A 22,797-nucleotide genomic window follows, 5' to 3' on the forward strand; every position below is an offset into this window, starting at 1 on the left:
TTTAGAATGCTATGCATTTTGGCTTGTGTTTGCTGGAGTTTGGTCTTGTTATAGCTGCAATGAAATAATATCCAAAATGCATTCCACAACACAACCATCATTTTTATATTTTGCTTTCCTTTCTATGGGATTTTACACTTCAGATTACATTATTTGATCCCATAATGTATATCTGTGCAGTGCTTTCAGCTAACTTGAGGTCTCAGGCTAACTGAAGAAGTGTCTTTCTGTGTAACTTATTTGTGTGGTAATTTGAAATCCATCTGGTCAAACATCATTCTTGGAATAGAAGTGTGTGCATGCCTTCTGCGTGCTAAATAAAATGGCAAAACATATTCAGAAATTGTGCATGTGTCAGTGCACAGCTGTAGGCTATAGTTTAACTATGTGCTGCAGTTTCACTCGTATTTAGTTGAGGTTTAGGATTTCACTTCAGTCTTTAGTGCCTTGTTATGTTCTGTTCCAGCATGTGAAGAGGACTCAATGTGGCTAAACTTGGGGCTTGGGGCTATTGTTGACTCCGGAGGTATGCCATTGTCTTAGACAGCCCGCCATTGCTAGGCAACCCCAACTCTAAGAGTGTGGTATCCAAGTTTGGGAACAGAGGGAGCATATCCCCCCAAAACACCATCACACATTCATACAGACACACTAACTGAATGGTAAAGGTTGGAGGCTTTTAAGTGGTTGACTGTGTGTGTGTGTGTGTGTGTGTGTGTGTGTGTGTGTGTGTGTGTGCGTGCGCAGTGGGAGGGGTTAAAAGGGAATGTTTTGGGGGGATTAGAATGGCAACAAAAATGGGGTGGGGTCTTTTGAGGGGTGTCCTTGGACTGAATGAAATGGTAATCGTCCTGTTTACAAAAGCCATAGGAAACATTTCTGACTAAGAGAGGGAGAGAGAGTTCATTAATACTCTTTTCTTTCAACAGCATGTCTCTCAGTGCTGTTCCTAACTTTAAAACAACCATTTCATGTGTGTGTCTACTCAGATTTTGAGGAGCAACTAGATGATAGCAGAGTAACAGGACAGACATTCAGACACACTTCTCAGAGCTTCGAGGACACGTCAACCACTCTCAGCCGATCTCCTTCCTCACTCAACAACAAGAAGACGGAGTTCGTCTTTGTGGTAATTAACTTATATGCTGTCTTGGTTGCTCTCAAACTGATAGCTAGAGTTGAGGACTAACTTTGAGCTTTATTGAGCACTTTCAACGTAATGGAATTTGACGTGTGCCACCAACAAACTCATTTTGGTCATGAGAAGCATTAATGCTTTGTATAAAGTTTGTAAATCTAATTAGATGTGGTTTGTCCCCTGAGTGAAAACAGCTTCAGACTTCTCTGTGTGGGCGGTTCTGAGCTTTTAACCATAAAACCAGTTCTCAGACTTGAATCATTAGTTTAAACATCCTGCCAATTGATCATCCTCTGCTAAACCCCCTTCAAAAAGTTTCATTGAAAAGAAAATTAAATAATCTTTAACTTGTACTTTATACCATTTACATAAACTGACCAGCTCTGCAATACATGCAGATGTGTACTTAAATACACCTCAAAATGAACCTCAAAATCCACATTTAGAAATTGTCAGGAATTTATTCGGGTTATAAAACAAATTGTGAACACTTACAATAGTTTCTATACACACTTTCATTTTCTCTCTCTTTAGCCTGCAAATAAGCAAGTGTGTGAGGATGAGACCACAACATTAGGGGTCCGGGCGCAGGACCCGACCCAATGCGGTTCAGAGAGGTCCCTTCTAGGCTGGAATGCCTCACTGAATCCCCCTGTTGCAGAGAAACCTCGCTGGCACCTGGGTCGACACACTCCTGCTCACCTTGTCCCAATTGACATCACAGGTAAGGTTGAATCATACTCTCTGTCTCATGCTGATGATATCTGTGAGTTTTGGCTCAATCTTTTTAAAGTCTAACATACCTTGCCTGGTTTTGTGTGTTTTAATAGATGTGTAAATTTATGTGTTAGAACTTTGTTGCTAAATGTTTTACAGATATTTTTCTAATTTAGTAGCCGTATTAAATGTAAAAATCTTTATGGAATGAGTGCATATCCCAGGATGAGAATATTTATTGTAGGGCTGGGTATTGACACAGATTTCCTGATTTGATTTTGATTCACAAGCTCTCAGTTTGATTTGATTCTGATTTCAATAAGATTTTATTCAATATCGGTTATTATAGGTATATTTCAGTTATAATGTCCACTTTGTGTCCATATGAAAGAAATTCTCTGCCAGATAATGCTGTTAATTACACAGGGGACCTTCAAATTAGGTACATTACAAAATATAAATTGACTAATTATATTTTACTAGTTGTTCATCATTTTAGCTTTAAAATGAACAAATCCATGTATTCCATCAGAAAATATATTATATAGCATATATTATATTGTTACGTTTATTGTTTATATGCCTAATTTGTACTATTTACAACCATTTAAAATGATTTGTTGAACGTGCAAAAAAAAAAATTAAAAAAAAATAAACGGTACTCTCTCTTTAAGAAAACTGCAAGTTCTGTATAGCGCGTCTGTAAATGAGCATGATAATGACAAAGGACTCAAATGGCTTTACCTCATCTGTACTATGCATGATTAGAATTAAATGCTTCTTTTTTGTTGTTTTTAATCAACAACTGACTGTAAAGAACAGAAAGGGTATTAAAAGAGACATTAGGGTACAACGGGGCCCAAACGCACACCTTAAGGAAAATTAGCTTTTTTTCGGGTCACAAAGTGTCTCAAGATTCAAGAAATACATTTATTTTTATTGAATATTGATGGAGTAACATAATTTGTGTTAAAAGAAATAACAACAGAAGGTTGTTTTGAGCACAATTAATAAAAATAAAAAAGTGGCGAGGGAGCCTTTACCCCACATGGTAAAAGGCTCCCTCGATTTGGGTAAAAAGTCCCCAGGGGGTTATATTGATATAGTGTACATACCACTGCAATAGTTATAGAGCAGAGTTTGTCAACTTAGGCAAATACTTTTGAGACAGCTAGATGCTTTTTTGAGTAACAAATAATAAAAGATAATGCTTATTCAAAATAACCACTTCAAAAAATGGTGTGTAATTTCTTGTTCATTTCAATTACATTTGACATTTCAATATTCTATAAACAAATTAATCTCCATTGTGAATGGATCGGTCAATGTGAGCACACTTTGAACATTCTTCATATCAGAGCTATTCCCCTCACTTAAGAAAAGCATTGGGTTTAATAGGGGCCTTTAGCCCCTGCAACAGGTGGGCTTTTTACCCCAAATACTATCCTTTAACTTATTGGACAGTTATTGAATTTAAAGAAAAAAAAATTATAGAAACACCTTGAACAAAATTGAAAATGACATATGTATTTGGTTTCAAAATAAATGTGATAATATCCATGATTTTCATTAGCTACATTTACAACATTTAAAAAAATTTAAATATTAGATCAGATTGCCTCAAAATCAAATTTCAGACATTACACACAATGATCTCATGGAAGAGGACAATTTTGCAGTTCATAGTGTCAAACAGTTGTTTAGGAAAGTTCTGTGATAGTTTTATATGCTATTTAGTGTTTCTGGAGAAAGTAAAATCAAAGGAGCCTTTTACCCCGTGGAGCCTTTAGTCCCGTTGTACCATATTCAATGACAAATTAATTGCGTGGATCTCGTCTTTGGACATTCACGGAACGAGTCAAACCACTCTCAACTCTGTGCTAAACTTTTTCCCCACTATAGCACACAATCACTGGTGAGTGATATCTGAAGATTTACTAACCAGTGGCTAATCATAAACATTTAATCGCATAGCGCAGAATTTGGTTGCAAATGCGAGTGATTTCTTTTCATTGTAGTAGAGGGTTGCACATAGAGTAAAAGATGGATCTTGGGATTTAAGAATCGATATCAAGATCGTTCTAGTGAAAAGCGTGATGCATTTATTTTTTTACCCAGTGCTAATTTATTGTGTTCAGCTGACAATAAAAACAATAAATAAAAAAATTGGGGGGTACAAAAATAACTCGGGCATGACATGGACATCTGAGCAATAGTAATTTATTAACCTAATTGTAATGCTTGAGTACATTGAATGTCTCCCCAGCAAGGAATGTGAATGGTCCTAGGTCACAAGATGTTTGATGCTAATGTTTTTGATCTTGCAAAATAATCCGTTTTGATTCGATAAATCATATTATCATCATCTTCATCACGACAACCATGTTCTTCAGTTTTTATGCTCCGTTTCCCATCTGAGTCTATAAGGATGTCTTGACAGTGCCCGTCACAGAAGAGTTTCAGTCCTTGTACCTCCTCTCTCAAGCTGCCACTCTTTTAAAAGTGAGTCTCAGCTGTCCCACACCCATTTCTCTAATCTCCCTTTTGACTACCTTCCTGTTCCTATCTCCGGCCCAGACACAGTAAAGAGGTGGCTGGATCTGTAAACACAGATGATGCTGTTCTTAGACAGCTTGGGGTCTGATTCCCAAAGTGGTGCTGCTACTCACCCACTAAAGATAATGAACAGGTAGCTGTTGCCATGGCAACATCCAGCTCTCCCTCTTTTGTGTAGCTAGGAGGCGCAGAAAAAGCTGCATAGAGTGAGAGACAGATATAGAGTGAGCAAGGGAGAGAAAAATGGAGAAGATGGGTGTGAGTAATAGGGAGAGATGAGTAAAGATTTTTTTTTTTTTTTTTTTTACTTGGCATTTTCATGAAAGAAGCCATATCACATGTTGGGATCTCGACAAAAATAAATAAATTAATTAGTCTCCATGTAAAGAACTGGGCTTAATTAGCATGTTATATTCTGTTCCTTTCATCATTGTGAAATGGTTGATAATTTCTGACAGCACTACTACCTGCACTGGGTGTTTAAACACACTCCAATGCAGTTTATTTTAGTTCCTAACAGCATAGCAGAATGCTACAAGTTCATAGTTCCATAGTAATTGAAGGAAGGTCAATAAATCTGCCACTGGATTGTGCTTAGTCAATATTCAGCTCTTGTTTTAATGTATTATCCAGTGTCCATTGTCTGATTTCCTTTCTTCAGATCAATCAGGCACCATGATCAGGTCTGCAGCAAACCATCTATCTTATGTTGGCTATTGCTTTTATCTATAATATACTTTTATTCATAAATATGCCAAAATGCTTGTCAATGCCTTTACTTAAGTCAGATTTGGCTGTCATAGCAAATGTTTTTCAGCCCAGTCACAACATGTACATTGTAAGGTTTTCAATAATAACAACATTATTAATATAAGCTTGAACATAAAAAATAACTTCATTTATTTGACTGAGGACTGTCAGTTAGACTGACAGCTGGTATCTCATATCTTGCCTCAGGCCAGAGCTTTGATAAGCACTCCGCACAGCACAGCGAACTCCGGGCCGCCTTTAGAACTGATTCAGCGGTCAACCCAAAGACCGTTCGTCGCCCGAGGAGTGTGGTTGCAGGCCCTGATGTCACGCTGCACTGCCAAGGTGACTAACAGAAAGTTAGGCAAGTTACTGACAGGGTTTCAGAGTGCGAAAGGTAATATGCAGGAAAAGGACAATGGGCACTGACCAATGATTCTACCTTAAGTAACTTATAAATCTAAAATCTTATGGTTGTTAGAGCCACACTGGGGCTTTGGCAAACACACAGGTCGCACAGATTGCAAATTCTTTACTAGTTAACAATTTTCTAAATTTGGCCTTTCATAATCTTTGCAAACATTATGTCTTATCCAAGTATGAAGGACTAACTTTTATTTTTAAACTATTGTTCAAACTATTTTGTCTTTAGGTGATGGCAAAATTCTTGCTGTAGATCTAATACAAGGTGCCTGTTCCCCTGGAGCTTCTCAACCCAGATCTTTGGAGCCCACCACTGAGAAAACAGGCCAACAGCAGATTCCCCTTCGGAAGACCCAAAGTGACCTGGAGCACAGTGTCCCCCCATCCCCTAAGACCCCATCAGGCATGATGGATCATGCCACTGTGATGTGCCCCAGCCCCCCCTGGAATGGCCCAAAAGGTTCCACCTTTTCCCCTTCCTGGAATGACTCCTACAACTATGCCTTCGTTACAAGCCCTGCTTCTAAGCAGCCTATATCTAAAACTGGAATGTTAACACCTGGAGGTGAAGGAGGTGGCCTAATGTGTCCACCCCAGACCAGTTCAGGCCTCTCCATGAGCTCAGGGTCACACTCTAGTTCTTTCACCTCTATCTCAGAACCATGTGGACACAGGGTATACACAGTGACGCATGGGAGTGGGGTTTCTATCGGGAGACGTAATAACACAGAGTGTGAAACTTCAACTTCAGGCACATGCAGTAGCCACAGTAAAAGTGAACAGGAGAATAGATCAGCCCGATCGAATTTCTTCAGGTTTCGTGAACGTTCACTTTCAACACCAACAGACTCTATATCTTTTTGCTCTGCAGATATTGTATGTTCTCCATGCGAGACTGTCCCTGTCCTTCCAGAGAGTGAAAGTTATGCCCTGCTATATCCAAGCAACAGTTCGGAGGATAGCACCAGCACTGACAATGTTTCTGTGACCACAGGTTCAGACTTTCATCCAGATGGCCGACTGAGGACACGTTTGCGCAGTATTTCACTAAAGAAACCTAAGAAAAAGCCACCTCCTCCAGTACGTAGTGTATCCCTGATGAAAAACCTGTCAGAGGCTGGAGGCATGGGTTCCTACCCCAAAGAAGGGCATTTCAGAGATGGGAGACCCAAGAGCCTATTTATCCCTCGAGATCACCATATTCAAGATTCATTCCAGCCAGAGTTCTTAATTGCAAAGCCTGAGGAGGACACAGTCCAGGCCCACAGTAGCTTAGAGACATCTTCTGATATTTCTCAGCCTCCTGCCAGGGAAACAGAACTTGAGTTTCCTCCTCACTGGCCACTCAATGAGTGGAAGTCCAACAATGATCCCTACCGCTCACTGTCAGGTTCAAGTACAGCCACAGGTACTACAGTGATGGAGTGCATAAAGGTGCAGGGGAGCTCAGAGTCCCTAAATTCACCTTCAACTTCACGTGCCACATCTCCCTCCCAGCTCTCTGTTGAGGCCGAAACCAAGGTATCCCCCTTCAAGCCCCCATGCCTCATGTCACCATCTAGTGGCTACTCAAGCCAGTCTGAAACACCAACCCCAACTATATCAAACACCCTCCTCACTGGACATTCAGTTGGATGCAAGATGCGCCCAAAGATTCCAGAGAGGAAATCTTCACTTCCAGCAACTTCTGTGAAAGATAAATCGACTCGCTCACGTCTTTCTTTTGAACTACCTGCAAACTCCCAACTGGACCTGTCCTCCATCAAACCCAAGCCTAAAGCCAGCCGACGCCACTCTGACACATCTACAGCCAACAAACCAGGCAAATTGAGCCCCAGTCAGTCTTCTTTGCCTATGGTTACCACAACAGACTTGCAAAATATTCACCTCCGTTCAGTAAGCCGCTCAGAACTTGAAGAGAGTCCTGATGGTTCTTCTGATGTTATTGAAGAAGAGCAGAGTCGAGATCTTAGCCCACCTATCACCCCCTCTAACGCAAAACTGTCTAAGCCACCAGTTGCAGTAAAGCCACCTCTACCTAAACGACCCATGAACTTGATGCTAAAATCTTCCTCATCATCCCCTCTGGCAAGTGAATCTCCTCCATTTTCCCCTGTGGACCGACCCATGCCTGTGGGTAACATTTATATGGTTGTAAGAAAGCCCAAACCTAAGAGAACAGCTCAATCACCACTCAGCACATCTGTAATAACCCCACAAAAGCAACTCCACAGCCATGTACCTTTTTTTCCTGAGTTTGACCTGGAGCATGGGATTCCCATTGAAGAAGATCTTCCGTCCCCAAGTAGCCCAGAGAGAGAGGATAAAAGTAAGACCCTTCCAAGTAGAATGACCATATCCTGTTTAGCAGAATTAGACAAAAGGAAGCCCAAGGTACCCCCACCAGTGCCCAAAAAACCCAATGTCCTTCTTCTGCCCTCTCCAAGTATCCAGACTAATGGTGGAACAGAGAGGCAAACACTACTTTCTAACAGTGTCTCCCAGTCACCTACAGGTCCACCACCATCTGAGACTGAGGAAGATTCTCATAAAGATGATCAAGACCATCCCACAAAGCAAAAATTAGATAGAAACCATGAAAACCTTGAAAGTTATGAGATCCCTGAAAATCAGGAGAATGATGTGGTAGTTGAAGAGGACAGTTTTAAAGATTCAGGTTCTCATCATAAAATGGAAGTGAAGACACATCCAGCAGAAACAGTAACAGGTAAAAACAAATCTATTCATAACATTTGTTTTTATTATTAGTTAAACACTTCATGCACAGATTCACAGTTGATAAGTGTGGTATAGCCAATTCATGCTTTAATTTGTGTTCTTTTAAAATGCTTCTCCATAGAAACTCCCACAGAAACTGAAATATTGGATGAAAACAACTCTGCAGTTGACAAGACAGAACTGCACATTACTGAGGAAACAGACGATGATGTATTTGTCCACACACCCACAACTCACACCACTGAGGACCTCTTCACCATAATACACAGGTACAGAATTTGCAGTTGAATATTTATATTGATCCATTTAGGCTAGCTGATTCTGTCTGACCAAAGTTACTCACAATTTGTTCTCACAGGATGTTGTTATAATGAATAAATATTATGATATAATTAAACTGACTGTTCAACATAGTAACGTCTATGACATTAAACAACAACTTTTGTATTTGTTTTCCTAGGTCAAAAAGGAAAGTTCTTGGTCGCAAGGAACCAGCTGATTCTTTTGGAAGCAGGCAGTGTCTGGTCTCACCTGTGAAAAGCAGTAGCACAGAATTCCATACTCTGAGCCATGGGAGCACACCTAGGTCAAGCTCACGGAATGAGAACTTCATGGCTCTTCTTCAGAAAAGGAGCAGCAAGGCCAGCACTGGGACCCGAGTCTCTGCCATGGAGTTGCTGAAGAGCACAAACCCCCTGGCAAGACGAGTCACCGAGTTTTCCCAGTCACAACCAGATGCGACTGCAACAAACACAAGTAAACATACTCCACAGGACCAGTGATTCCAGTGGCAGAGAACCGTATGCAGGATATCAATGTGGCTGGTTTTCTGTTATGCACCAATGCCTATCTCAATGGTTTAATTTACAAAGACCTCATGCTGTTGGAAATGAAGTGGGTTTGAGTTGTTGCTTTCAAACAAGGGGATCATACTGATGGTGTAAGATGTGGAGCATAGTCTGTATGAAAGGAAACTGAGCCCACCACTGCTATAAAATTCCATCATAGATGGACACATATGCTGTTCTGGAAATTTGAATGCGATGATGAAACTCTTGAAAGGAAACTGACATCAAGGAATATTTTCAGACTGTTCACATAATTTAGCAGCCCAGCCTTCATATGTGACCAAAACCAGCTCAACCCATTTTTGCAGTGGTGAACTAGAAAGTATCTTAGAAGGATAATTGTGTTTAAACAGACACAAACTTGCAGAAATTGGAGTGTATGACTTGAGTCAGAAATATTCCACAGAGGTTGTAAGCAAGGTAAAGGTCTGGTACCCCTTAAAATGAAGCACTTTCACTAATAGAGAAACTAGTTTACAAGAGAAAAGGTTATATTTGTTATTTTCCCTTGTTTTTTTGTTGTTGTTTTTTTCCTGATTTATTTTTTTAAAAGATATGAAAGGCCATGTAAATGTCTTCTGGAATTTATTTAATCTGAACAAAACATATATATATGATATATACTAAAATGTAACTTCAGAACTGCTTGATCAAAAACAAATGGACAAAAAGCTGTCATATCTATGACTATTCTTTGGAAACTGACTATTATTTTATAAGCTCACAGCACACAAGGGATTAAAGTGGTCAAATAAACCATCATCATGCAGTACACCTGAACAATATATATAGATCTTCCCACACTGCCAGAAGTGTAAACAAACAGCATATAGCTATGCTTGTGCACAACATACAACAAAAAACAAAATCATATCACAAAATATATCTTTAAAAATAACATTTGTGGACAATACGAAATGAGGGAATACCAAAGAGAGGACATTGGGCTACAGCAAAATAGGACAGTAAATGTTACCACTGAGCCAATGGTTTGGCCTTGGCTGTCCAATGTGTTAAATCTCTCAGGGGTTTCTTTCCAACTCAGGAAACCCATCATGGCTACTGGTCCCAGTGTAGAATCTCATCATAAAGATTTAACTTTATAAAACACAAAGTATCAGGTAGGAGAGTTGCTCCTTTGGATGGTAAAAGAAGACCTGATTCAGATATCTCTCTTTCTTGCCTTCATATTTTTCCCCAAAAAAGATCTAGGTATGAAGACCACAATCCCAAATCATTTCATAAAGCTGCAACATATTTGGTGACATTCTAATCCACGTCTAAGTGCAAAGCTTCTCACTTTATGTCCATTTCAGACTATGCATCAAATCTGCATCAGACCTGATCTTCTGTCAGCACCGGCAGTGAACATCTGTGAATGTTAGGAACAGACTGAGGCAAAATTCAACAGTGCTGTATTTAGATACATTTTTTGACCCAAAAAATAAAAATAATAAATAATTAATGGTTTACCTCCATTTCACTGCAAGATGGGATTGCTGATCGACGTTTGAATGCACAAAGACTTTCACATTTTGATCACATATGGTAAATTGCTCAAGAACACAAGAAGGTCATCTGTGGTAAATTGATCTGTCATCATCCATCATTATGGGATTTTTGGGGACTACTGCAGACAGAGGATCTACAACAGGCAGCTGCATTCAAAGACTGCTTCTTCTTACCATTCCGTATAAAGTTCCCCTTCCTCATGTGACTGTGTTCTTCTGGCTCCCAATCAGACAATGGACAGAAACTGGTGCTATTGAGCCAGAGTGCCCTCAGCAGTCCAGGAGAGGAAGCACTTAGCAAAAATCTGTTCTAACTCTTGAACACATGAACGATTGAAATGGAGTCATCTTCTCAGACTTGTCGGTCAGGTATTCAGACAATATAAAAAGTATAAGATGAAAAAAGAGACAGAATACTACAACATTAAAATAGTGTGTGACAATTGTTTTTAATATTTAGTGAATGAAAAAAAATCTGACAACCAGTGTTTATTTGCCTTGTACTCTGGCGTGAAGCCTCTGTGTTTTTAAATGCCTTGGTATTGCACTTCCGTAGAAGTATGCAGAGTTTCTTTTACTCTTTTTAGAATTTACTACTATAATATTTATCACTACTCTTGTGTACTCTGTACTTATCCCTATCAGTGTCAAAAGTACTCTCACAGGTACAAGCAGAAGAGAGCGGGAGGGACAGAGAAAAGATGGGTATAACTTGGGCAAAATAAAATAGAGAACACAATAAATTTACCTTAGTAGACAGTTAGAAGCCTTGTGCATCAATAATGTACATCCCAGAGAGCTATGCTATACTACTGGGAATGCAGCATCCATTAGAGAGATAAACTTTATAATAATCACTTTAATAGCATTTGAACCAGTGACCTGCAAAAACAAGGTATTCACCAATTGTGGATGAATTTCTCAGAGAATTTCTCTCTCAGAATTTGTTTGCAGTTCTTCCACCTCACTCAAGCCATTTTCTGCTTAAATCCTCTCTCTCTCTCTCTCTCTCTCTCTCTCTCTCTCTCTCTCTCTCTCTGTCTCTCATACAGCCAACAGGAGTTCATTCTGAATCCATTTTTGGTATACAGAGGAGAGACAAATCTACTGCACAAAAATGAAAATGTGCCAAATAAGAGAAAAAAAAAATTGACACAAGCAAGTGTTGTGAGGGGCTTAGCTGTCTCTCGGCCACACACCATCTGGTTGCTGTGAAGCAAACCAGTAACTTTTAATCAGTTCCTGACATCACAAGTTGACTACAAGTCAAACTCCTTACATTACACATGGGAGTACAGTTTTATCAAAGTTGTACATGCAGGTAAATATGAGACTGAGTTGAACAAAGACTTTTAGTATTCCAGTGTTGGATCAGCACAAAGGCTCTCTCAGTATTGTGACACATTGCCAGAACAGGAAAAGCTTTAAAATAATTCAGATTGCCCTTATTCATTGGGAATAGAAGAAAGACAAGGTGAAAAGGCAAGATTATACTGAGAATTATATTTTTGTTATTTTATCCTTGGAAAGACATATTTTAAAATCTGCATATTATAAACCTCACCCTCCAGCAGATATGATGAGGTTGATGTGAGATCTCTAATCAGCTGCCGTATGTCTTGCCTATGTGGTAAAATGTATATCATTAAAATAAATTATTTTTATTGCATAACAGTACTCTTCAGACTGTTGTTTTCTCTACTTCATACCATACTACAGTATACACAGCTCTCAGAATATTTACATATGTTTGTTCATTCTATATTATTTTGTTTGAAATTTATCAATTTATAGAGTGACATTTTCTGTATTTTCTGTTTCTGCAACATAGGAGATTTAAGATAATTATATTTCCCTTTCGAATTAAGTACCATTAAAACACAAATAATCTATTACTGCTTCCACAACAAAATTACGTAATCACTTCTACTATAAGGAGAAACTTGAGTAATACTGCCCCCTGGTGGGTTATTTTCATTCTTCTGCTGTTTAGAACTTCTGCAACTTTATTCCCAAAACTAAAAAAACGTCCAAAATATGAAATACACTGATTCCCATATGCAAAATATATTTTATTAGTGTGATACTTATAATGTGATTTTTAGTCAGAGAAAGTATTTCTCTCATAGTATTTTGTTTTACAATATTTTTTAATCGTTTGATTAAAATAAAAACATGATAGCTATGTTTACTTATTGTACATCATGAATAAACATAAATATGACTGGATATGACTGGTCTGCACAGAGGACAAAAGTGCTATTTATGAGCATTAAATACAGTATGTCTTCACAGAGGGGAATTTTTGAGTATGCCTCTTGCAACCTACTGTAATATAATTTTTTTTTTTTTTTTTTTTTTTAAATGTCAACTAAATAATAGGGAGACATTCATGAAATGTGTTGAAAAGGCAAATTATTGGGAATGTTTAAAGACCCTGCAGGATTATCACTGCTTCTTGTTTTAACACACATTCAAGATGATACACTCACCACAGAAAATGTTAAAAATCTGATCATCTGTGTCACATGACTGCCAATTCCTGTATTTCAGTCAGATCAAAAACTTCAAGGAGCTAAGTTCACTTATCTTACCACAATTACTACTAAGATAAAAGCAAGTCAGAATTGAACTGACAGTTCCTCTGTAACCTTCAGACTGTTTTGTGGTATGCGCAGTTCAGGAGGTTTGGAATGGGAGGATAATTCTCAGCTGATCCCAGGCACTGACACAGCCCATACTAAAGCATTCCCAGTGCTTCCTTGTCCTGCCTCAGAAAGAAGGCTCGTCAAACTATGAGCTGCCACCGGCACATTTCCTGTTGTTGACAGTCTAAGAGCACAGCAGAGGCTTTGCTGTGCTGCGTGTAGGGGCTCGCATTTTATCAGCTGCAGTGCACACAGACACACACTCAAAGAGCACCCTTTCACAGGAAGAGCCGCTATCACTTCTCTGATACACACACACAGAGGAAGCACTGACACTGAACCTCTCACCATTGTTCCATAAACAGGAGTTGCTCCACAGATGGATTGACTCCCTCTTTCAAGAGTTTGACTGATGAAAAAAAGTGGGCTGTTATTTGTTGTGTTTGCACCTGATCTAAGAGTCTACCCCGGGAGTGTAATAGTTTTGTTCTACATGGGATCGGATAAACACTCATCCACAGTCATGCAGCCTGAGGACCCTGTTCGACAGGACATGCAGTTCTACTATGTGGTAAGTGGGGGAACAACCTGTTGTTTTTGCACATTTTTGGTTGACTGAACATTTTCGCTCTTAAACCTCTTTGAAAGTCAGTGTTCTGCAGCACTCATTCAATACAAATACAGTGCAATACAGTACCTGTACAAGATTCATTGCAGGGTCATTATTCTGTAAGTTTTTTTTTTTTTTATACTTTCACGTTTATGTTTTATATTTAATAATTATATTTACTTTTAGGTTTGTGATACTGTCAATGCACAGTGTTTATATTTTCCTTCTAAGGCTCATGCATCAGTTGCACATGCTTTCAAACATGTGCCCTTCTCTAAGCAACCTGCATAGGGCTTGTTCCACTGCAATATTTATTCTCTTTTTAGACTAAAAAAATAATTTTAGGATTTACGGTATTCAATTTCACAATAAAACTCCATCAAATTGAATTGAGTTATCTTAACATAAAAAAATAAATAAAAACAAAACTAAATATTTTACGTTTTATTAATTTAATTTTGTTAAAGATTACACAATTAAATTTGACGAATTTGCTATGAAATTGAAACGTGTAAATCTTAAAAATAGTCTAAAATATTTTTGAGTATATTTTGTGAGGAGAAATTAGAGTGGTATTAATTATTAACAATATCGGTATTAATCCGTATTAATATCACCCATTTGGGGTCAGCATATATAGGCTAACATGCCATTAGCAAGCTGCCCATATAACTGCACTATGATCCATGGGTTGATCTTAGGTGATTTCCAGTAAAAAAAAAAAATCTAAATTTTGTTGGACAACTAAGTCAAGTCACTTGCAATAAAGATGAACGTAAGAACAAACATCAACAAAACTCATTATATAATCATAATGTAATGATTTTAAATATATAATCATTAATCACTAATTACTTAGTGAGTGATTAAGTAGTGGTAGTGAAGTAGCTAAGTATTGGTACCATATCTGTCCCTAAAAGGGTACATATTAGCACCTTATGCTGTCAAAAAGGTACAGTGGGTGGTACTACCCAAGTGACAAGCTATTGTACCCCTAAAGGTAAAATTTTGGTACATTTTACTGACAGCGAGTGAATGGTAATCTTGGCTGACTATGCAAAAATCACAGGTTCAAGTCCTGGATATGCATGTCCCATGAAATGAAAATGTGGCAGCTAAGAAAAGCCTTTAGCTGTTGTGCCCGACACTTAACCCAGGATGCTCCTCACTTAACCCAGGATGCTCCTCAAGAACTGTCCCAGCAATATGTGATGTATTAGTCCCTTTCGGTGGAGGGTTTTTGTTGAGTGACAAGTAATGAAGTTTAAGTAGAATGAATTGCTTTGTTTGTAATTGTTGATTTATTAGATTTTTCTCCAGTTGTGCAAAACCTATCCAAAAAGCACGAAATTATTTAAATGTGTTGCACATCATCTGAGCTAATGACCCAACATAGGCTACACACACACAATCATTCTTGAGCTCTTAGTTGTCAAATCCGTTAGTACTGCAAGCCCATTTAAGAAGAAAAAGATTGGAAAATGATTCTAACACAAATTCAATATTTGCTTTCATGCTCCAAAACAGTGCGTATCAGAAAAGTACACAGATTTGAAGGAATTGCTGTGAATATTACACAACATCTTGGACAGTGTGCAATATAATGAAAACCATATGCTGCTGTGAGGGGCGGTGGGGGGAGGGGTACCCTTCTGTTTAATTCTGCTGTCAGCAAGATATTCATCAGCATTCATTAGTAGAAATACATCATGTAAAATAGGACAGGTGCAAAACCAGCATCACTGTAGACATCTGCACTAATTTAAGCTGCAGTTTCCCACAGCATTTCTCATTACATACTTTAGTTGCTCTCAGTGTTGGGTAACTCAAAAAAAGTAGTTTGTGAAAAATTACCAATTACTTCTCTTAAATTGTAATCAGATTACTTTGCTTATGATTTCATGGTAATAGTAATTACATTACAAATTACTTCTAAGTTACTTTCAACAATGCTTTCCACTCAGTGAATTCAAAATAATGTCTATTTCCTCCTTTTGTGTTACACTCATATCACATGCTTTTCCTTTATAATTACTTATTAATGACTCTTCAGCTGTAACAGAAATTCCAACAGGCAGACATATGAACAATATTCATGTTTTCAATATATTCCACATAAATAATATTATTTTAGAAATATGTGTAACCCAGTAATGCACTTCAAAGTAATTAAATTAACTGAAAGTCAACAACTGTAATCTGATAACAAGAATTTAAAATGTAATGTGTTACAGTACAGCTTTAGATAACGTCAAATAATTATCAGAGCACATTATCATTGTAAGGAGCATAGGCTTTGTTTTATCCATAATGTAATTAACAAGAGGGGAACATGCAAGAATCTATGCTTATCGGGGACAAAATGGAGCCAACAATTTTCACTTTAGCTTCTGAATAATGATTGGAGTAATTCTTCTGCACCGCACATTCCTGCAGCTCTAGTCAGGATAAACAGATCTATGCAGGATGCCAATGCATGATCAATGATTGGCACAGATGGGTTGGAAATGTGTGGTCTCACCACATAATGCTTTATAGATGTGTCCAACATAATTAAAACATACAGCTAGAAATACTTAAAACAAGGATATCGTAATGCTGGAATACTCATCTTGCCAACAGTTTCGGAAAAAGTCAAACATTTGCTGGAACTGAGACAGCATTGAGAAAGTGTTGGAAAGATGGCTGAAAAGGATTAGATTATCTGCGTGTGATCCGATTTATAGTTTGAACCAAATATTTTAATAAATAAATAAAAATAGTCCCATAACCTCTCTTTTTACCGGGATTAGTGAAGGAGGTTTAGTCTCGGATATAAGAGAGATCCATTGTTCAAAGATGAGGCTCTTTGTGTTATGCCAGCTCCTTTCCAATCTTCAGAGTCATGCTACATCAAAGCTTGTCATCAAGGTCCCTCAGTTCCTTCATCATATGAACCAGAACATTTCCATTTGAATGTTGTTGTTTTTTGTTTTGTTTTTGTTTTTATCATAAGATGGATGAACATTGAAAGACAAAAGAAGGTTTGACATTCCAAGAACTTCCCTTTCTTCCAACCCCTCTTCCTGGAGGATATCATAGGTGTAGATTTAGTATGGATGATAGGGACATGTCCTTACCAACTTTCAGAAAATCGGACATGTCCTGACCAACATTTTGGCAAATTTACCTAACAGAAAATACTTTAACTTTATACTATGTTTTTATGTTAATTTTAACAATAATAAAAGGTCCTTATAATTGTTCATGTGTAAATTATTGCCCTACCTCTTCTGAAGCAGCGCATAAACAGTGTTGTCACGTGGCATCTTCAACTTGTCTCAGCGCTTTTCAGGATGCACCAATCACAGTCATTTGTAAAAATTTTAAAATATGTCTTCTGGAGATTACACAGGTAATGGTATCTTACATCCAATCCTTGAAATTAATAGATTTAAACAAGCATACTTTTGGTGTACAAACTTTCTAAGTTTTGCATGCAGCCCAATGGAGGATTCTGCTTTTTCGGCCGGTAAGCACCCTATTGAGGAGGATGCCTTAAAATTTAAACAACTGAGTCAGAGGTGCAGGATATTAAGATGCTAGTATAACTCCCAATAAATGTTTTATTTTGCACATTGTTGAAGAACATCGGGATAGATTGAAATATAATGATTGGCCAATAAACGCCATTTGTGATGAAAAAAGTAATTAATTGTAGGCTTAGCCTAAAGCAGAGGTTCTCAGGGGCAGGCAGCCCCCCCAGTGGGCGTTCAAAGGATGCCAGGGGGTGCTGAGAGCAAATTAGTAGAGAGGGGGATGCTAGGTTACAAATGGGGGTGTTTATCAGTCATGTTAATCAAATCTATTATCAAGTTCCTGTTTGCATTAAAATGTTTATCTAGACTCTGTTATACAGGTTAGTATGCATTTGTACTGCGGTTCATCTGATTCTGAAGTCTAGCGACGCATCTGTAGTATCTGGTTTAGCATTGTCAATTAGACAGGCGAAGTTACAACCTCAGCTAATGCACCTGTATAGCTCTGTAGGTGGAAATGGCTCAATGGACAGAGCAGCACGAGCGCAATGCAGGTGCGTTTTTACTCACAGACCGGTCTCGAGCTTTTAAACGTGCACCTCTGATTATTGCAGCGTTGCGAGAATCAGTAAGAAGCAAGGTGCAAGACGCGAAAACCATTTGAATTCGGCACAGAATTCTACATCATGCTTGAATTTACTATAGTAACACTTACTTTAGGCAGAAATAGATTCATAATACATATTATCATATCAATACTTCAGCTCTATTTAATTTGTCATAGGCTACATTAGGGGACAGAGGGAATATAATACATTTTTGTTAAAACTTTTAAATGTTTATTGTTTTTACATGTATATAGATTATGCCTACTTTTGTAATTAAAAAATTGAATAATTTGTTTTATAGAAATCATGTTACTTCTAACCACGGTAATGAAGAAGATCCATGCTTCCATGTGCTTACTATGGTCTTGTTACAAATACCACTGTTAAAACTATAAAAAATAAATAAATAAATACATAAAAATGTTCATAAGGGCGAATGCAAAATACACTATTTTGTTTTAGATGAAATAGAAATGCTTAAATCCTAAAAAAAAAACAGGCTAAAATATTTTTCTTTGTGTGTAACCTTGTGTGGGTTAAGGGAATGAAGTAGGGAGATATCATTTTCTCAAGGTAAATCTTCTAAAAAAAAAAGTTAACATTTGTTTTGACCCAATAATTTTGGGTTTATTGCATGCAGATATTTCCTCGTAACCGCAGCCCTAGTCGTCAGTTCTCAATTTGTTAATTCTTTTGAAATTAATAAAAATCTGACTAATATATGGTGGGGCAGAGTAATAAGAAGTGAGACTTGTTATATGAGGTAATAATGTTATTTTGCCTATATTACCAGACTGACTTTCTCACATTTTCTTAATACCAACATTTTGAATGTTATCCTTACTATATGTCCCTTCCAACTTTCAAACCAAACCTACGCCCTTGGTAAAAACTGCGCAACAGTCATCTAAATGATGTATAGATCATGAAGTACACTGCCCTTTACTATGATTCTAATTGGAAATAATACTACTGCATTATCTGGGGGGGATTGGTGTGTTTCTCTTATGTGGATAGGCCGTTCTGTGGAATGTGAGTAATCAGAAGTCTTGACTTCATTAGAGAAACTGCTTAAATCCTCTCTGTGGTTTGGAAAAAGAAAAGAGTGGCTTAAGGCCTTTGAGTTGCATCATACACATGTCAAATGTTAAAAGAGTTTAAAACCTTGTATCCTACGAAGAGTTCACAGGCATTTGGAGCATAATCAGAACCAAGTGAACCAAAATGTTTATAGACTGTTATATATTCATAAATGCATCACTTTGTAAGCTCAAAGCAAATTCAGTCTTCTTGATTTAAAATTGTTTTGCATTTTTAGACAGTGTCACCAACTGATGTGACTAGCCTCTGCAAGTTAAAAGAGAATCATTTTACATGTTGTATTAAAAACTCCATGAAGTAAATTTAATGGATAGGATTATTTACTGAGGCAGCAAAGGTATCCACCAATGGAGAGCAAATGGAACTGTTGTGTGAGCAAAGGGTCAAGAGGTAAATTCATGTATAAATGGGAAACATTCAATCAAGATATAGTTAACAATCAGCTTTACATCACAGGAACCTGATGGAGAATGCTAGGCATATGTAAATTGCCATAGCTGATCGATTGGCTGATCAGTAATAAGCAGAGAGTGCGTTAGTTGTCACACTTTGTACTCCATTGAATAAGGCTATTTTTCTCAGGGTAGATACATTTTTGAAAATCAAACAAAACATTAAAGTGTTGTTTTGACCAACACATATTGTAACTGATTAATTGCATAAATGTATAACATTTAAAATACATGTGACTATGCCCCAATAAAAATACCCTTGTCCTGAGAGTGCAACTCAACCGGATAAAATCTAGCTACATTATAATGTGTCTGTCATTTTAACGTTTACTTCACTAAATTACCTTGACCATAAAACCCCAAGACGAACACAGCTGCATGCAGCTCGCTGATGTCTGATTTGTGACCAAATCATTTGAGTCGGTTCGCAAAGCGGTCTGAATGATTCCTTTCGCAAATCGCGAACCTGAATGTAAACCATCACAAGAGAAGCACCCCGAACAAGATGTAATGGGCCTGCACTGAGGAATGTCAAGAGAACAGTCTGTTTATGTAAGCTTTAAGCTGTGTTTTTGGATATAAATTAATTTGATACGTTTCTGGTTTAAACATTATTACTGTTGTGAAATGCTGATGAAGTTATGTGCGATAAGATTTGCTCAATTCTCCAGCCTTGTGAATCCCAGGGCATGCTGAGTGACTCCAGCCAGGTCTCCTAAGCAACCAAATTGGCCCGGTTGCTAGGGAGGGTAGAGTCACATGGGGTAACCTCTTCATGGTCGCTATAATGTGGTTCGTTCTCGGTGGGGCGCGTGGTGAGTCGAGCGTGGTTGTCACAGTGGATGGCATGAAGCCTCCACACGCGCTGTCTCCGTGGCAACGCGCTCAACAAGCCACGTGATAAGATGCGCGGGTTGACGTTCTCAGATACGGAGGCGATTGGGATTCGTCCTCTGCCACCCGGACTGAGGCAAATCACTACGTGACCACGAGGACTTTAAAAAAAAAAGCACGTTGGGAATTGGGCTTTCCAAATTGGGAGAAAAAGGGGAAAAATCCACAAAAAAAAACAAAAAACCTTGCCTGGAGAACTCTTTAAATTTGGATTGTTTACCTGGTAGCGTGTTCATAAGTCAATAAAATGTGGTCAAAATTTTGATTTAATCAAGGTGCCCTGTTTAATATAATGGCCTTATGAGCTGTAAATCAATAATGACCTTGTACACTCTGCAAAAGTACACTCAGGTACTTTTCCCCGGAACTAGTACTTTTTGTCGCTTTCGCACCTGAGGAACTATAGTTCCTCGAAGCCGTTTTAGGGGATATTTTTTGCTCCTACTCTGGGGAGTTCATCCAAAACTGGTGTTGTTTAAACCATTTACTGATTAGGCAGCTGCCTACATTTTCTGATGCAGTCAAAGTTCGTATAAAACAGCCGAAGTGTAGCTCTGACCCTGGCATTCTCCTTTGGTGTTGTTGATGTTTTTTAAATTTTTTTTTTTTTTTTAGTGTTGTAGATGTTGTTGTTGTTGCTATTGAATCACGTGTGCAAACAATGTCAGAAGAATAACGGTCGACCCTGAATTACATCACTAGTACTGGGGTCACTTAGGTGAATGCGAATGCAAGAGATGCGGAACTGTGTCTGGGAAAGGATCTTATGACTTTCTTTCTTCTTCAGAACACTAGCAAAGATGAATGTCTCAGCTCACACCTTTAAACAATATTATATATTAGAAATCTCCACTTTTACTTTCAGAATGTGAAAATGGAGATTTATAGTAAAAAGGGACTTATATATTGATCTGTTTCTCACCCACACCAATAATATCGCTTATGAAGACATGGATTTAAACACTGGAGTCTTATTGATTACTTTTATGCTGCCTTTATATGATTTCTGGAGCTTCAAAGGTCTGGTCACCATTCACTTGGATTGTATGAACCTATAGAGTTGAGATATTCCTCTAAAAATCATTTCTTGTGTTCTGCAGAAGAAAGAAAATCATTCACATCTGGGATGGCACAAGGGTGAGTAAATGATGAGATCATTTTCATTTCACAATAGCATCTGCGAACTCATCTAACCTGAAACAGTTCAAATACATTTTTCTTAATGGTAAACAAAAACAGTAACACTTATATAACAGGTAAATACCACATAACTAAGAATTTGTGTACAAGCATAAACAGAAAAACATTTTATAAACAGCATCACAAATAATATTTTTACGATGCTTGGATGTACTGTGTGGTTGCCAGGAGTTCTCAATGGTTTGAACACATTGCTATGTAGTTGCTTGGATGTTTTGGGTGGTTGCTTGCCAAGTCGTTACAATGAAGTTGGTATGTTTACTTTTTTTTAAGACGATTGGGCACTTTATACAGTATTTATATACAAATACTGGTATACTGTATTTGACATTTCATATACAGTATGCCAGTGTAATTGTATTTTGTTGTTAAACCAATAATTATAGATAAACTGTGATGATAATTGAGTTTAGGTGATAGAATTTGCAAATAGTATTCTTATTTAAAAACGTTTTGAAAAAAGTGTTTAAAACCTGTATACAAAACCACTGCTAGAGAAAACTAATATGTGCATTTGGATTTTTAACTCAAAACCTTATAGTAACTGAGATATACCCCTTGTGACTACTTGCCCATGTGACAACTAGCCAACTAGTTCCAAAGTGAGGGTGGTAGGGGAGCTCATGCATCACCTCTTCCACAGTTTGAAACAAGAAGCTTTCCTTTACCGGATCACATTTTGAAACACTACACTACCATCACCCCATTCATTTGTGGATGTCAATCAATGGTGGTGGGTGGTGGTTTCTTCAGCATAATGAAGCAGATCAGTAGAGAGCTGTGACGAGGGGTGGAGAATGTCCTGTTTAGAGAAGCATGCCATCCTTGCTGCATGTTTTTGTAAATGGTATTTCCTCTGCATGACCTCCAGGGATATTTAGAAGAAGAGATTGATGTTATAATAAAACGGAGAAAAGATAAGACGATTGAAAGGATGAAAGGAAAAGAAAATGAGACTAGTTCTAATTCATGTTATGCAATCTGTCCTCCTGACAGAAGAAATGAAATCACACTGTGCACACTGGCCCACACACACATTGAATTTCTGATTAAAAGTATGAAGTGAATGCTAGAGGCCAAATTA

At 37.9% G+C, this 22,797-nt stretch overlaps 2 protein-coding genes across 7 annotated transcripts in view; both read left to right on the forward strand.

Annotated features, from left to right (window-relative positions):
* The window catches only part of LOC127444520 (NHS-like protein 2), a 103,003-nt gene extending 93,895 nt beyond the window's left edge, over window positions 1-9,108 (forward strand). The window contains exons 3-8 of one of the 2 annotated variants that reach the window (XM_051703917.1): window positions 990-1,129; window positions 1,673-1,862; window positions 5,369-5,506; window positions 5,814-8,312; window positions 8,445-8,592; window positions 8,784-9,108. In XM_051703917.1, the coding sequence (XP_051559877.1) occupies window positions 990-1,129; window positions 1,673-1,862; window positions 5,369-5,506; window positions 5,814-8,312; window positions 8,445-8,592; window positions 8,784-9,105 (3,437 nt within the window). In that variant the 3' untranslated portion in view covers window positions 9,106-9,108. The remainder of the gene's footprint in view (window positions 1-989; window positions 1,130-1,672; window positions 1,863-5,368; window positions 5,507-5,813; window positions 8,313-8,444; window positions 8,593-8,783) is intronic. The other variant, XM_051703927.1, reaches the window with a different exon arrangement.
* A 4,470-nt stretch (window positions 9,109-13,578) lies between these two features.
* Window positions 13,579-22,797, forward strand: part of LOC127430823 (rho GTPase-activating protein 6-like) — a 50,425-nt gene continuing 41,206 nt past the window's right edge. For 2 of the 5 annotated variants that reach the window (XM_051681094.1, XM_051681040.1), the window contains exon 1: window positions 13,581-13,901. In XM_051681094.1, the coding sequence (XP_051537054.1) occupies window positions 13,743-13,901 (159 nt within the window). In that variant the 5' untranslated portion in view covers window positions 13,581-13,742. Of the gene's footprint in view, window positions 13,902-21,613; window positions 21,651-22,797 lie in introns of all 5 variants that reach the window. The other 3 variants (XM_051681340.1, XM_051680965.1, XM_051681177.1) reach the window with 3 other exon arrangements.

Source organism: Myxocyprinus asiaticus, chromosome 1 (assembly GCF_019703515.2).
Source record: "Myxocyprinus asiaticus isolate MX2 ecotype Aquarium Trade chromosome 1, UBuf_Myxa_2, whole genome shotgun sequence".
Classification (NCBI taxonomy): domain Eukaryota; kingdom Metazoa; phylum Chordata; class Actinopteri; order Cypriniformes; family Catostomidae; genus Myxocyprinus; species Myxocyprinus asiaticus.